Below are 16,931 nucleotides of genomic sequence, written 5' to 3' on the forward strand. Positions count from 1 at the left end.
ACACTCCATTTGAGTTCCATTTGCCTGAATGATTCTTTGTAGTACACGATACTTTTCCTCTATTTTGAGATTTTGCTATTGCTTGTAAATTTATACACTGTGATACTAGAATGCACAGTCCCTACTGAAAAACCAGGCAGGTTTCAGGGAAACATGTCAGGCATCACCAGTGTGAAGCACTATTAAAATATACATCTTGGAAATTCCCAGTTTAACCCATCACATTGCAAAAATCATTCTCATTATAAAGATGAGTGTTATCCATGTTTTTCTTCTGAATATCAAACATTAAAAAAAAATATTTAAGTACTTCCATCTACAATAACAACTCTGCCACCAGTGTTACATGTTTCCTTATTGATTGTATTTCTTATACTTTAATCAAAATACCCTCCTCCATACTTTCCTGCATATCAACTTTTGAAAATACGGTATCATTTGAGCTTTTTCATAAAGATTTCCTTATCTTTCTTTTCTTGCTTTTGATACTGTGTTTATCATCACATTCTTTAGCTCTGGGTTTGGGTTTATACACCAAGATTCACTGCTGCCTTCAATAACCTTTCTGGTTTTGTGGGTGAAACGTGGGTGCCCTTAGAGTGATATATTTTCACTGTGTTCCTCCTGAACCTGTCCTCCCCAGGAGGCCATTATTTCCTCTCCTTTATCTTCTGTTTTACCTTCTGTTTGTCTAAGATTTCTAGTGTAGACAGTGTCTGAGAGTGTATTGGTAGCTTTAAATAGCTTCATTTGCATATTTCCCTCTTATCTCAGTACTTGCGCTAACTTGTTGCTTTTTTATGTGTAACAAAATGTTTATCTCACTGATTTTTCTCTTTTCCCTCCTACTGTATTCTGAAAAAAACAATTCGAACATTTTTGTTTCTGTGTAATGATTAACTGCCTTCAGGGTCTTAAGGCGTTAGCACTCAAACCTAAACGATGAACGCTACATCCCCATTTCGGGCAAGGCTGTGATGTTCTTCATTTTTATAGGAACTATATTTAATAGATTATCTAAATAAGAGGATCATACTTGGGTGCTAATGACCATTTATCTACCGGGGTAATTTACCTTAGATTACAGAAGTATTTATTGCTACAACACAGGTATTTACCGCCCCCAACCCCCCAACGTTACCGTCTTTCACCAGGGGTAAAGGTGGCATGTTTTCCTTTGTAATAACTTTTAACTAGTCAGGTCTCTTTCAAGAAAGTGACCCAAATTTTGTTTAACTCGGCCACCGTGGGCCACGTATTCCCTCTCCGAGTTCTCCGGCTCAGAAGTGAGGGACGTTGGCATCTACCTGCGCCCAGCACAGAGTGGACGGGCACCGATGAGCTCGGAAAGTGCTCGTCTTTTGGGGCCTCTGGCTCTTCGCTGGGGCTTCCCCCTCCCGTGAGGAGTGATCACATTGCGCAGGGGGTTTCGGGGGTCCCGGCCCTTCCGTTTCTGCCGCCGCCGGCGTGCGCTCCGCGCTCCCCGAGAGCCGGTGCCCCGCCGTCCCCCGGCCCCGTCCCGAAGGGCCCGGCCTCGGAGCCCCGCGCGGGCCGGTGCGCCCTCGCCCGTCCCCGGGCGCCAGCGCGCCCCGCTCCCGCCGCTCCCCTCTCGGTGTTCCCGCGGCGCGCGGGGCGGGGGGCGGCTCGCCTCCCGGCCTCGCCCCCGCCTCCCCCGCTCTCCCCGCCGGCCGCTCCCCGCCCCGCCGCCGCCGTGCACACCTGCCCCCGCGCGCCCCCGGCCCGCGCGCCCCGCCGTTCCGGGCATTGTGTGCCGCCCGCCCGGCCGGCTCCCCGCGCCCGTCCGCCGCGCCGCCGCCCCTCCGCGCTCCCGGCCCTCCAGCCCGGGTTTTAAGCCGCGTCCCTCCCCCGCGCCCCGCGCCCCTCCCCGCGCCCCCGCCCCCGCGCCGCCCGCCCGCTCGCTCCCGCCGCCCGGACGCGGCGCAGCCGGCCCCGCTGGGGAAGGGCCGGGCGGCGGGCGGCCCGGGGGCTGCGAGCGGGGGCCGTGCGTTAAGATGACGAGGACGGGGAAGCGGCAGCCCAGCGGCGGCGGCGGCGGCAGCGGCGGCGGCGGCGCGGCCGGGCGCGCGGGGCCGAGCGGGCGCGGCGGCGGCGGCGGCGGCCGGGAGGAGCGCGCCCCGCGTTTGATGGGGCCGCGCCGGCGGCACGGGGGCAGCGGAGCGGCCCGGCGCGGGAGCGGCCCGCGCGCGCACTCGGCGCCGCGCCGCCCGGCGCCCGCCGGCCTCGTCGCCTCCGCCGCGCTCTAGGCGGCGCGGGGCCCAGGCGGCTCGGGGGGCGCCCCGCGCCCCTAGCCCGCGCGCGCCGAAACTCCTGCTCAGTTTTGTGGGGCGTCCGGGCCCCCCGCGCCCCGGGGCCATTGTGGGGCCGGGTGTTTACCTCGGACTCCGGCTGAGCGAGGGCTCCGCGACTTTCGGGGGGCGGCGGGGAGGCGGCGGGGGCGCCCTCCGGCCCCCTCCCCCGGCTCCCCCCACGCCTCACTCTCCCGGCTCCGCAGACGCTCGCGGCCCCGCGTCCATGGGCCGCGGGGGGGTCCTCGGGGCGCTCGTCCGGGAGGGCCGGCTCCAAAGTGGCGCCCCAGTGCCTTGCCGGGGCTTCCTGCGTGCCCTGCGGCCCCCGGCGCCCCCGGCCCCTCGCTAGATGCCCCGCGCGGGGCCCAAGGCTGCGGGAAGAAAGTTGCAGGTCGGTTACTCTCCGGCGCGGTTCTCGGGGAGCGGGCGGGGGGAGGCGAGCCGGCCCCCCAGCCGCGCGCGCGGGGCGGCAGGAGGAGGGCACCACGGGCCAAGGCCGGGCGGACTTTCGGCCGGCGCCCCGGAGAGCCCCGGCGGGCGGGGGGCGCTTCTGCAGACCTCGGCCGCCGAGGTTTGTTTGGGTTTGTTTTTTTTTTTTTTCCTTTTTCTTTTTAAGAGAATCCCCGGTGCCCACCTCGCCTCCCCAGCACCGCCGCCGCGTACTGCTCCAAACGGGTTTGGCTTTGTTTTTACGATTTCCCCCCAACGAATCACTTGTCAGATCAATTCTGTCTTCCCCCTCCTCCCTCCTTCCCGCTCTCCCCTCCTCCCTCATCGAAAACCCCGTTCTCCGAGGTTAGACATTTTACAAACCATATATGCTGTTTGTCCAATTGTGATTCCGCCCCCCCAACCCCTCTCTCCCATGGCTACTCTTCCAGACGCTTATCTGCCCTCACCCCGCTTAGGGGGGCGAGGGTAAAGGAAGAGAAAATAATACAATTTCAGGGGAAGTCGCCTTCAGGGCTGCTGCTGCTGCTTTTTTTTTTTTTTTAATTAAAAAAAAAAAAAAAGGACATAGAAAACATCATTCTTGAACTTCTCTTCGAGAACCCGGGCTGCAAAGGAAATCTCCTTTGTTTTTGTTATTTATATGCTGTCAAGTTTTGAAGTGGTGAGTTTCAGGTCGGTTTTGCTAATTTCACTCAGTAAAACTGCAGCGTTTCTGTTTCTAGATAGTACTTTGCTTCTTTGTCTCTTTAAAAGGTCACAGTGAAAGCTTGGCCTGGATCGTGCCGGCCATATGGAACGGATAAGGGCACAGTCTCTTAAAATGTGATTATGGGGTTGTGTGGGGGCGAAGGAGGCGATTCAGCAGGGAACTCGTTGAAAAGGCTCCCACACTGCAAAAAAATAGGTTCTTGAAACCGGAATTTCGTGCTTTTCTCTTTCTTTTTAAAGGAAATAATTGCTGTGTCTGAGTTCGCTGTTTAATTCGTTAATGATCATATATGGACTTCGTTTATGGACAGGGAAGTGGGGTTTGGAGAAAGTAGCCTGCTTTCAATGTGCCAGCCAAACATCACAGTGAAATCGGTTTTTAAAATGTGTAACTCACAAGAAACTCTCCAGCCTGGCATCTGTTGAGACCTTAGTTTGTTCCCATGCAGTCTGTCCAGCAGGCCCCGCGGAGGTTGCTCTTTGCAAATCCAAACTCAGGTTTGGTGAACTTTAGCCTTGGGCATAGAGTTTAAATGAGTAAATTGGGTGTTTTATGTGCATGTAATTTTGCTTTATAATGTAAAGCTTTTTACAAGATGACTGAGTGTTTAATAGCTGCTTATAGGTGGGTATTCATTCGAAGGACAATTTTGCATGACCTATATGATGTTTTGATTGTCAATACATTAACTAAATTATCATCTATCACTTCACAGTTTATAATGCTGTTAAGCCTCATGACTACTTAATACGTTTTGTAGCATTAACTTTGATGCTGTTGCCTACTCATCCTCTCTCTTTTTTTTTTTTTTGGCACTTAAATTGCTACACGGGTTAAGTATTTTCTTTTCAAATCATATGCTTTAAAATTCATCTTCTGCTTTAGGGTAAGGCAGCCAATTTCAGGAAAAGTAGTTCTGTATTATAACCCACATGAAGCATTATAAAGAGTGTTTTGAGTAAGTTAATAATCACCACTAATTTTGGCTTTAGACTACAGTTTAATGTAATGGAAAGAGTAATCTTGATAAAAAGTGGTTAAAAGAGGCACATTTATTGTTAATGAACCTCATAACCAAAACCAGATGGGACCGCGATCAATGGTAAACCTTTGGTCTCAGTGCGCCACCGTGGAGCACAAGGATAAATAGCCATTATTTCTCTAACTTCACAGTTCTTTAACTGGCATTCTTGAGGTTGCTTTTAAACTTACAGATTATCATTGCTTCCCCCTCCCCATCACCTCTTTCCTTCATTATAATGGATATAGTACCGGTTAAACAGAGGGGAAAGCAATGCTTACAGAAAGGCCCTGCTAATAATATAAGCTCGCTTTCAAATCTGTATCTAAGTAGCATGTTCATATTTTATATATACGCATATATATATATAAATGTGCAAGATATGTCAAATTACCAAACAGCTGGAGGAAAGTGATAATTATCATATTCTCTCTGTTTTTTCTGAGTATGATTCTCTTTCCTTTAGTATTGGTGAACTTAATACTTCAAGCAGCATGAAAGTTCATAAAATAATTCTACTCACCTGTTCTTATCACTGTTAGAACTATTGCAGAAGCGATTTTGATAATGTACTAACTGCTTTACTATAAGCAGTATGAAAATTGATGTCCAAAGTATAATACAACTGAACAATCATTATCTGTTCATTTTTTTTCTGGAGTTAATTGAAATGTTGACTTCATTGCCTACTGAGATTATTTTTGAACACTGGTTATTTTGTTTTACCAAAATTAACAAGCTTTCTTTCAAAGCAAGTTTAGCACTTCAATCTAATGTGTATGTTACAAAATGTTTTCAAAATTTTTGGTATTTAAATTGTTAATAGCATTCTATTACAAAAGAATACCTAAATATTAACTCTAAGATACATGAGTTGTAATACTTCAGTATCAGGGCTCTTTGAAGAAATCCTCCACTTGTATCCACTTAGTTAGGGATGGAATGATCCAGCTGCATGTTTGAGCCAAGACTTGACTGAATCTTTAAAACAGGTCATGTAACTCTTGATACTTTGACAGTAGAAAACTTTTTCTACACATTAACCATAAAGCCAATAGAGAGTTTAAAAAGCAGTTGTCTGCTCCCTCCTTTGAGGTGGTATATATACATATGAATCTATTTTTCCTTCATGAGAATTAAAATGTATATAAAAATATAAAGACAACAGATCTAACTAATCTCTTGGACTGATAAAATAATCTTTCCATCTTTGACTAAAGTGTCATTATTATGTTCTGTATTAAGTTTCTCATTTTTAAAAATTGGGACTACATAAATACAATTTGTTATTTTCCTTTTAGCTACACTTGTAGTAATTCTTGTTCTAAAAATAATCCCCCGCCCCCCCCCCCACCCCCCTACACACATAGTTTTGCTGGTAGGTGACAAACTATCTTTTCGTTCATGTGTGTTGATACAATTCCCACAAATTATTCTGTTAACTTGAATGGAAATATAATGCTGTGATCTAGAAAGTAGAGTAACCTCTGCATTATATATCTGGTTAAGGAGTCTTACAAATACATTATATTTGTGGAGCGAAATATCCAGGGATAAAACATGTACACGCATTATATGTACACAGAGAAGGAGGGGGCGTGCGGAGACCCCCACCCAATTGTAACATGTCTTCTTCTTAAATTCTCGCAGGTGATCTTTAGAGAGTAACTGAGTATGGATCATTTGAACGAGGCAACTCAGGGGAAAGAACATTCAGAAATGTCTAACAATGTGAGTGATCCGAAGGGTCCACCCGCCAAGATTGCCCGCCTGGAACAGAACGGGAGCCCGCTAGGAAGAGGAAGGCTTGGCAGTACAGGTGCAAAAATGCAGGGAGTGCCTTTGAAACACTCGGGCCATCTGATGAAAAGCAACCTTAGGAAAGGTAAATACCCTGAAGCCAGATCCTGGAAGGCGCGAGTCCTGCGTCCACCCAGCACCACCTGGTGCGGGGGTGGACACGCAGCGTCTGGCTTTGTGTGTGCTCCTGGATTCTCTTTTCTGATCTGAAATTAGTCACGTTTCTGGTTGCAGCGTCAGGCGTGTCTGAAAGTGTAGGCTCCGTGCCTCAGCAGAGCGTCTCCCTCTACTGTAGACTGGAGTCTTTGGACGTTGTGGATGGTAAAGACTGAGTTAAGTCTAGTGGTCTCAGTTATACAAGGCTTCCGTTGATAAGGTGGTGTTGTAGAAGGGGGTGCAGAAGTGGCTGTTGCTGAAACTAACCCTGCTTGAGAATGAGACCTTTAAATTGTTTGAGGATGGACCTAGCTTTTTCATGGTATTACTGGTTGTAAGGCAGTTTCACAGATAATGGAAGTCTTCTGCGATATGATGTAAACGTTTTGTGATTTTTTTGTGTGTGGTTTGTTTTCTTAAGAGCAACTTCATTACTTAGTAGGTAAAAACCTGATAATTCTGGTGTTTCCCTTTTGCTATAATTGGGTGTTTCTGATAAAAGGGCAGATGTAAACAAATTAATCAGGAGGGGACATGCAACTGTGTGCTTCCTTTTTGCCGGTTTTATATTACAGGGATGGAGTTTACCCACTCTGACTGTATTCAGCAGTGTTGTTTCTGTAAATCAGTGTCTGTCCAGGGCATAACGTGTGGGCCTTAGAAGGTCTTTATTTGTCTCTGAATAACTGTGTATGGGATTCAGATTTTCCTTACATTTGCTAAAGCAAAGGATAAAAATGCCATCTTGTAACAACCAAGAATATTAAGTAGATAAAGTTAGCAGGCAGAGGAATTTCATTGTGTTTGATGCATAACATTTATCATACAATCATTTATTTTTTCCTTGGTTTGGCGAAAACAAAGAATATATTGATCCTGAAATGAACAGACACAGCAGTCCGTATTGTTAGATCTTTATCTATTAAAAATGGAAAAACAGCACTTCAGCAAATTCTTTGGCCTCTCCTCATGATTACCCTGTTTATTGATTGTTTGCCAAGAATGTATGCATCTTAAGAAAGCCAGGGTAAGAGCATTAAAAATATAATTTATTATGGCTTTTCAAACAGAGTGCATTAATATTGTACTGCGAAGCGCTGGGGCTCTATAAAAAAGACTTTCTGACGCCTGCAAACATATAAGTTCCATAAATTCCTAAATAGGAGATTTCAGCTGTCTCTGGTATTATGTGATATTTGCACAGCAAACTTTAATGCCAGGACAGTTTTAGACAAGGATTCTACAGACTTCACTGCTCCTTATGGCAGACGTGCTGTTTACACAGGCTCATAAACCTTCAGCAAAAGCTTCTAAGACTGCCTCCAGGTTTAAATCATGCGGTATTTTTAGCAGTCAGCAGTGACCAGCGTACTCCCCTTTCCATACTGGAAGGTTATGAAGTTGCTGGAGTTGGAAGCCTCGCCAAGCACTCACACAAACAATCGGTTCAGAGAAGGCTCCTGTTCAGCCTGACTCGCAGTATCAGGAGGCGCGCGTGACAGTTTGCTGGAAGATTTAAGCAGTCAGATTGAAAATTAAAGTCTACGATTGTCACCTTATCAGCAGCCACCTTAACGATCTTACAGGGTCCCTCTAAAGTCCAGAGCGACTCTTGTTTATTTCAACAGTTTAAAAAAACCTTCAGTTATCTCCCAGGTCTGAGGAGCAGCAAAGAGCAGCCCAGGTCTGTATCATTCTATAAGAGGAAAAATCAATGCCTATGTTTTTTGTTGTATTAGTAACCCAACTCTTTGAAGACCTCAGGATAGAGGGAGGAGAAACCAAAGAACAATAATGTCACTTCCTGCTCAAGTGCTGCTTTTTATTTTTTTCCCAAGCATTGCATTTGTAGTGACATTTTAAAAATGCACTTTAATTGTAGAAGGTTCTCTGCTTGCTTGAAGCAACAAAGTGCCTCCAGCCTTGTGTTGGTGGTGGTGCTGTCTTATCTTCTTCTTCACGTGCAGTGTTTCTGCTTGACAGGTGCCAGAGAGTAAGTGTGGCTGCGTTGAGAAAGCGCACCTTAAGGAAAGGGATTGGAGGTTTTTGTTTGTTTGTTTAGGAGGTTTTGCCAGAGAACCTTCCAGCCACGGAAGAAGTCACCAGTTTGCACATTGCTGTTTGTGCCGTGGTTTCTCCCAGTCTCCTCCTGATCCCTGACGGGTTCTCTCTCTGGTATAAAAACAGCCGAATGAATGACAAGGATATTGGCAAGCTCCGCAGCTTGTTTTTCATGCCTAGCCTGTTGGGTCCCTCCAAATGAGTTTGTGAGCTTTTCTAAGTAAACCCAAAGGGGTTTATTTGTCAGAACTAGAATCTCTTGTGAACAGTTCACTGAAGCTGTGGTGTAGACGCCCATGTAGAAAACTGTGGCTGCTTTTCCTGCCGGCTTTGTTCAGCAGAAACAAGCAAATAGGGCGTTTTTAAAGGGCATCTCTGGTGTCAGGAGGAAGCCCTGGGTTTTTAGCTCTGCTTTGCCGGCCCTGGACACCTTCAGAAGTTGGTTGGCTTCTGTGAATGCAGAGGACAGAGCTTAGAGAGGCATTAGCGTTCCAGGACTAATTGGGGGTCCTGGGTGCCCTGGTGCAGTAACCTTTGTCATCATTTATGCTAAGGATGGTGCCCTCCTGGCAGAGTGCCACAGTGCACTCTGCTGCATCTGCTTTTAACCCTTTTCCGTTTATCACTGGAAGTCTGACAGTGCGCTGTGTAAACACCTCGAGGACGACAGCGTTCCGTGATTTCTGTTTCTAGAAGCCTCTTTGCTGACAGTGGTGTGGTGTGGCCTGTGTTTATTAACCATCTGGCTCCTGAGTTATTACCTGGGGTTACAGTAAACAGAGAACACATCTCGTCTCTGCAGATTCCTGTATCCTGAGACACCCTGATGACGACAGTTTTCCTTTGCTCTCATCTTTACCCCATTCGCTAGAGCAGAGATGGTTTGTTTTAAAGACCTGTGGTTACCGTGATGTCCTTTTAGGCAGGTTAAATGAGTAGCCATCAAAGTAAATATTAGTCATCTGCAGTGTGCACATATTGAAATCCTGTGTTATGAACTTCGGTTGGGTTAAGTTTTGTGTTTCTTCTGTGGCCTCAACGTGAAGATCTTAAAGAAGGAGGCGAATGCTCGTAATTTTATAATCAAAGCTAATTTGTTTGGACACAGACAGGGAAAGTTGAATCCTAACAAAAGCATGTAGGAAGCATGAAGATGGGTTCTTTCGAAGCCGAGCTGAGTGAATTACATTTGCACACCAGGTACCACTCACAGCAGATCAGAGCAGACACTTACTCCTCTCCTGTCAGCCCTATGATTTGATCAGAAAGGTAATTCTGCATTAATTGGTTTGGGGAAATGCTCAGTTAAAATTAGAGCCCACGTTACCTGAGGGCCAAGTTCATATTCTATTTCAACATTTCTCTTACAACTTAAGAAAAAATAAAAATAAAAGAAGGTGTGTGTTTGTGTGTGTGCCTGGGCCTCTGTGCCAGTCTCGCATTCTCTCGTGGTGCTGAAGATTTATTTTCATGGCTTCATTTTTTCCCTCCCTCCTCCCCCAGACTGTGTTGCTGCAATTCGTTGGTTTGCGTCTCTTTTTCCTCTGTCTCCTTGATAGGAACCATGCTCCCGGTTTTCTGCGTGGTAGAACATTATGAAAATGCCATTGAATACGATTGCAAGGAGGAGCATGCAGAGTTTGTGTTGGTGAGGAAGGACATGCTTTTCAACCAGCTGATAGAAATGGCCTTGCTGTCTCTGGGTTATTCACATAGCTCTGCTGCCCAGGCCAAAGGTAAATAATGCATCCTCGGGGTTGGGGAAATTGCTTGGCATCCTTTGTTTACTTTGCAGAGAAAGCATCTGAATATTCTCATTCAAAGAACTGTAGCCTGTGTGTTACATGGGTTCCTTCTAGACTGTGGCTTTAAAAAATTGGCTTAATTCAGTTTGGTTTAGTTAACACACATTTTGCTCATGTGGAATGTGGAGGTAGGTTTTTTTTTTTAAATTACTTCAGCTGAATCATTAGTATGCTTATTGACCTTAATAATCTGCTCCACTGAGGACCCACAAGGAAGTGAGGAGCGTATCTGAGCAGATGGACTGTTGAGAGTCAATTTGCATTTATGACTGAATATCTAGTTCTGTTTCTTTTATTCTGTTTCTGATGGTTTTATGGGCTGTAAAGTATTTTTCAATGCTGATTCCCATTGCAATCGAGAATCTTATCTAAATCGTAAAGCCATTTAGAACTGGTTCAGCTATGTCTTATTAGAACTTCCTGTAAGTTAGGAAAATGTGGCCTCTGCCTAGGTTTTATTGATGGGGTTTTATTTCCAAAATAATAAACAGCCCCACCGTCGTTTACATAATTTCACAGTTTGGAAAACTAAGCTGTGAATATTTTCATTGACCTGCCCTTTGGAGGGAAGGGAATCATTCAGACAGAAGTAACAATATTGCTTGTGGTGGGGGCAATGAAAAGCAGCCTTGTGCTGGGTAGGTTATCCGAAGGGTCAGACATGCAGTGACGCGCGCTCTTTATCTGGAATAGGGCTGATCCAGGTCGGGAAGTGGAATCCGGTCCCACTGTCTTACGTGACCGATGCCCCCGATGCTACAGTAGCAGACATGCTTCAAGATGTGTATCATGTGGTCACATTGAAAATTCAGTTACACAGGTGAGTCAGGAAAGCAGTTCCAGGGCAGAATGTTCTACTCACCTGATCGTTTGAAACAAAGTATCTCTGGCCAGCCTTCAGTTGTGATTTGCCCTGCATTTCAGGGAGGCTAACCCCAATCGCAACAAAGTATCTCTGGCCAGCCTTCAGTTGTGGTTTGCCCTGCATTTCAGAGAGGCTAACCCCAATGACATTTGTCACCTCACCCTTTCTCCTTTATCTTCCTAATTTGAGCCTATCGTCTAGAAGCAGTGTTCCCCCCAAACGCATCTACTTGTGCAGGTTATCGAAAGACAAGACTTTTTCTATGTAATCAATTAAATGATGCATTGCAAGAAGGCATTTTACATAAAGTTTACTTAAGAGAAAAATATTTTTGCATATCATGAGCAGTGCCATCTGTGTACACTTTGTGAAAGAATGCTTTATTCACTGTTGCCGAGCTCTTATTTAGTTATATAATTTTTTTAACCATTTTAATTCGTACGAGCGGAGTCCTGAAGGGAAAACGGTTCCCACGTTCGTGCTTTTCACAATGGCTCTTGAGAAAGCAGTATACCTTAAATTGTCTTCCCGAGCGCATCAGAGCAGGAAGGTAGAAGTAACATGGAAAAATAGCCACCACAGGCAGCTGATGTATAATTCATGCATCGATACAGCAGATGTGTTGTATAAAGTAATTAACTAATCGGAACAATCAGGAGACCGAGAGCAATCTCCAGATGCATCTGTTTGATGCGCAAAATGAAATCTGTCTGTCTTAAAGGAATGTTCTGCAGCGGGATGCAATCTTGTCATAATCCCCTTTCTAATCTGTGTCTCCAATAGTTGCCCCAAACTGGAAGACCTGCCTCCCGAGCAGTGGTCCCACACGACCGTGAGGAATGCGCTGAAGGACTTGCTGAAGGATATGAACCAGAGCTCCTTGGCGAAGGAGTGCCCCCTCTCACAGGTACTGGGCATCACTGGTCCTAAATGACAAGTCATTGAGGGCAGCCTCGTTGGAGGAGTCATGGGAAGCCATAGTCTAAAGCAAGTGGTATCGGAAGCAAGAATCTCCCCAAAATGCAAAGTGACTTGACCACTGGTGACTTTCAGAAGTGTGCGCGATTCATCCTGAGCAGTGTGGGAAAGAAAGGGGAGGGAAACCCACTCAGCTGACCTTGGTGCTAGCTCATTTGTAGATCCCTCCTCTGAGTGCTCTGAGATTGGCCGCCTTGTTGTCCTGAGGGCCTGTGTTTAAGGGAATAAAGGTGGTGTGCCTTCCTGGAACCCCTAGATGCCAGGAAGCGCCTGGAAGTGTTACTTTGCAGAACCTCACCATGCTCCCTGAGTAAAGGAACAGAACAGCTTCTAGGTACTTTCTTCATTACCACACAAAGGAAAAAGAAGAAGAAATAGAATTTAGAAAAAAAAGTACAGAGAAAACAAGTCTCTTCCCTCTAATTGAAGGTTAGATAGTTATTATTCATCAGGATTCCGTCACCAGTTTTAGGCATTGGTTCAACCCCCCCCACCCACTTTTTTTTTTTTTTTTCTTTCATGGGGTCATATGTTTTCCTCTGAGATGCCTGGCATACTGTCAGGGGTTTTTGAAACGAGACGGAGATTTATTATTATTGTAGGATGAATTTTGGTGGAGGGCAATAAGAACTCTGGTGGGAGACTCCCTCAGTTTCTAGATGTAAAGCTGAGCATCGCTTTTGATGCTGTGCAGTTGATTTTAAATTGAAAAGAAAAGGGCGCTGTGAGCCCACCCTAGCGCTGCTCGTGTGGTCCTGAGGTCACTGTGCCCTCATGCCTTCTCTCTCCGGGGGCCCCGCCCCTGAAGGTCATGCCAGCGGAGAGTATACTTGAGATGCTGGTCTACCTAGATTTTTACTAAATTTTTGCTAATGTTTTTCTTTCAATGCAAGGTTAGCGTGTAAGCCTGAGTGCCCCGTCTGTCAGGTATTTGAACGTGAATTGTGTGACTGCTGTAAATATTTCTGCAGTAGGGAATTTCTCCAAGTGTGTTTCCGACGTGATGGCCATGAAGACACGTGGGTACCTTTGGAAGGAAGCTTGTGGGCGTCCGTGCTCTTCTTTCATGAAAACTCTGTGCATTTCAGGTTTACTGTATTACCGTCCATCAGCTTTACTTTGATATTTGTTAGCAGTTATAGGAATGAAGCAAATGAATTAAGCTTATAATAAATGATGGCTTTTTATATTCTTGTAAAGTAAGTTGTAGCCACAGGTGAAATATTCTCTGATGTTAAGTCCATTTCTTGAAAATCAAAGTCTTTTTGACACTTTAATGGATTTCCTCCTATCCTCCATCTCACTCTTTGAGTAGAGAGGATGTGAATTTATAACCATCGAGTAAAAATAATTTAAATTAATTAAACACAGTTACATCAATAGGGTGATATAATGAAGCAGGTGACTCTTCCCTCTGGGACTTTGGGTTTTGCAGACAACTCCAGATAATCTGTCAGTTGGTCTCTAGGATTTGAAATTTGAAATCCCCTAGAAATAAAGGTTTTAACTCAGCATTAAAATAAGTATAAAGACCCAGCATAGGAATCTCACGTATCTTCACGTTACTAAATGTCCTATTGATTTGGGAAGTGAATTCAGGCAAAGGTTCAAGGCATTTCCTGTGAGCTGGAGAAGAGGATGCTAGCTTGAGTATTTATTGATACAGGCGGTGAGAACTAATGGTTACATGCCAGCAACATTCAACCAATAAACTCCCCCTTCACCGTAGCTTACAAATACAACTGTGAGTTTACTTAATGTTATCATGGGTAATTAATTGAATAAAACAATTACAGCATTAAACAGAATGACAAAATAAAATTCAGGACTGGATTTTGGAGTCAGATGGGGATGAATTTCTGTAAAGAGGCCTCAAGTGGAACGCGTGGGCCTATATGGCTGGGGACCCCGCTGCCATCCTTCAGAGGCGAGACCAGGCTGTAAGGCCAACATCAGCTGTAATTACAGTCTTCCTTTCTTTTGCAAAATAATTTGGAAAGAAAGATGTATGTTGTTCAGCAGTGGCAGCAAATATTTGAAATTAATATTATTATGAAAAAGGGCAACTTGTGCTCTAAATGAGGGAGTTATTTTCTGTTCCGCTGCAACATCTTCTGTTTCTTTCTCCAGATTGAATTTATGAATCTGATACTCAATTCGGAATGTTTTAATTATGAACTATTTTCCATTTGCTTCTTTATTTTCTCTTGTGTCTGGAGCTGTTAGTTAGAGGAAGCACAGGCATCTGAGACCTCAGCCCCAAATGTGTGCCGCACGGGGTAAAGCTGCTGTTTCCTCCCCGGTGCGCTGCGGAGCTGAAGGTGCAGCGCTGAAGGAGGCCCAGCAGATAAGGGCTGCTTCAGTCTTGTTCAGAAGGGCGCCTGGCAGCAAGAAAGGGCGCCCAAGACTTTCTCCCTCTCTGTGGAGTTTTGATTCATTCCTGTGAGAACTCTGAGCCTGTCAGGCAGCGTGCACATTTTGCTGTGTATTAATGCTTTGGTTTTGCATTAGAAGTGGCTGGTGGGTGCCTTAGCGATACACCGAGCGGCATGCCCACTCTGTGGCCAGTGGATCCCATTCCTGAGTAGAGATGGGAGGGGAGGTGAGGGCAGCCCGCAATCTGCCCTGGCCCCCAGGAGGACCGTCCCACGCTTGACAAGGGCAAGCCCAGTTTGCGCTCGGAATCTCAGAACTGGGATGTGTTATCCTTCGCAGACTCCTCTTCAGAGCCAGTGTCTCTGGACATTAAAGTCAACTTGCTGGCTGGTGACTGACCCAGAAGTCCTTTCCCAGTGTTGAGTTTTAAAGTGTTGACTTTAAAATGGACGCATAGCTTTGGCTGCAGTAATGTCTCGGATAATCTCTGCAAAGGTTTCTCTAGCTGTAGAAATTCCGTAAGTGTGCATGTGGTTTGATTGATAGCTCAGACCTTCGTTTCTGTGGCTGCTTTTTCTCATCTGCCCAGATAGATTGACATCCATTTATTATGTTTTTTGTACCATGTGATGACTTTTGTAAACTGTTCTAAGGTGTAAGAAACCATCAGCTCCGAGCTCTGAGATGGGGCATTTTGTTGTTAGACTTGCTTTTTTCAGTGGAGGTGCTTAGATAAGGTGGGTTTTGTATTCAAACCCACAAGTGGGGAGGAGAGATTGAAGTCTGACTTGAGGGGACAAGAACGTTTAAGGTCACAGGAACTCAGAGACCATGTGTTTGGAAGGTATCAATAAATTGGGATTTGAAAAAAGTAAATATTTTGATTTACAACAAAACATTTCGTCTTGATTTTAGTTTTCCCTGAAGTTTTGAAAATTGAACTTCAGCAGTAGGTAAATGTACAGACATTGGATACAAGGGTAGGTTCATTTGTTAAAAGTGTCATGAGTAGAAGTTCCGTTATTACTTCTGCCAGCCTAGTGGCTTCCTTCTAGAAATGTTTAGGTCAGATGTTCCTGACCTAAATCTGGTGCGTGTGCATTTTCACCACCCACTTCCCCGGGCACACACATCACCACTGTTGTATTTTTAAGGGGCTGGTTCTTTCTGTTTCATTTCTCACCTGGGAAGAGTAGCTCCAAGCCTGAGTTCTCCATAAAGTGAGAATTGTCATTTTTGTTTTCAAGCAACAGATACATGAAATGAATTTAAATTTGAACGTTCCATTTAGACGTAATATGGGGAAAAATGATTTTTTAGTTTTCCTTTTCCTGACAGCATCTAGGGATCCTGAATGCTTCAGACTTTTTATAAGGTACTGGCAAAAGAAAGAAAGAAAGAAACCAACCACCTTGCCCTCCTGAAGCTTAGCGTTTATCCAGGTCCTCTCTCTGAAACTTGATAATCATTTCCATAGACATTAATAAACCCCTGTGTTCAGCTGATTTTCAGTCTGTATTATACAAAGCACCAATTTAAAAAACTCTACTCATTAGGAGACATAAATATATATATATATATATATTTAACTGCACTTTGTATTTTCTCATAATTTTTGAACCAGAATGATGTTTCTGAAAAAAAAATCAATAAGTATTAATAATCACATTGTCTCCAGAGAACATCCAGCATCAGTATTCATATATTGCATTTCACATGCACATCTAACCTATGAAATTTATTCATGTATTTATTCATTCAAAAGTATGTATCGACAGTCTGCTGTGTGACAGGCATTCTGTTTTCCTGTGGAGTAATAAGCATAACACATCTTAGTAGTTCAAATAATGGTAACTGTCCTTTAGTATTTTTGCATCAAGAGCATGCCTGTCACCGTAAATGGTAGGCGGTTTTATATCCTCATTTTCAATTAAGGAACCTGAGGCATGGGATGTTGAAGCGCGCCCCATGGTTATGGAACGGGTGAAGCGTGGGGGTGGCAATTCATCCCCAGACCTGTGAGCTTAATTAGCTATCCTTGGGTGGATGGATAGATGGATGGAGAGAAGGGAAGGAAGGAAGGAGAGAAAACGGCTTTAAAAAGTCTTTCTCCAATTAGTTTAATGTTTTATAAAAGAACTTACATTTCTCTGAAGCGCTGATAATGAAAGTTTTCCAATTGCATTTATTCTCACTGCTGGAATTTTTCTTTAACATGTATTTTGTTTTTGTATCTTTATGCCATTCTTACATGGACTCCCTTGAAAAATACCATCATGTCCTTAATTTGGAGCGTGGGAGGGTGCTTTAGAGCACGGGGACTGACTTCTAGGGTAACGTGGCGTTTGGAAGGTTCCAAAAGGGTTGGCTGTAACAGCTCTGTGCCAGTCACTTCTTTCTG

At 44.9% G+C, this 16,931-nt stretch overlaps 1 protein-coding gene across 3 annotated transcripts in view; it reads left to right on the plus strand.

The window, feature by feature from the left end:
• The window catches only part of SATB1 (SATB homeobox 1), a 99,898-nt gene that overhangs the window by 17,197 nt on the left and 65,770 nt on the right, over positions 1 to 16,931 (plus strand). Inside the window, exons 1-5 of one of the 3 annotated variants that reach the window (XM_070377004.1) lie at positions 2,060 to 2,697; positions 6,140 to 6,374; positions 10,066 to 10,242; positions 11,005 to 11,131; positions 11,960 to 12,083. In XM_070377004.1, coding sequence (XP_070233105.1) covers positions 6,164 to 6,374; positions 10,066 to 10,242; positions 11,005 to 11,131; positions 11,960 to 12,083 — 639 coding nt within the window. In that variant the 5' untranslated portion in view covers positions 2,060 to 2,697; positions 6,140 to 6,163. Of the gene's footprint in view, positions 1 to 2,059; positions 3,421 to 6,139; positions 6,375 to 10,065; positions 10,243 to 11,004; positions 11,132 to 11,959; positions 12,084 to 16,931 lie in introns of those variants that run through there. The other 2 variants (XM_070377013.1, XM_070377022.1) reach the window with 2 other exon arrangements.

Source organism: Bos mutus, chromosome 1 (assembly GCF_027580195.1).
Source record: "Bos mutus isolate GX-2022 chromosome 1, NWIPB_WYAK_1.1, whole genome shotgun sequence".
Lineage (NCBI taxonomy): Eukaryota > Metazoa > Chordata > Mammalia > Artiodactyla > Bovidae > Bos > Bos mutus.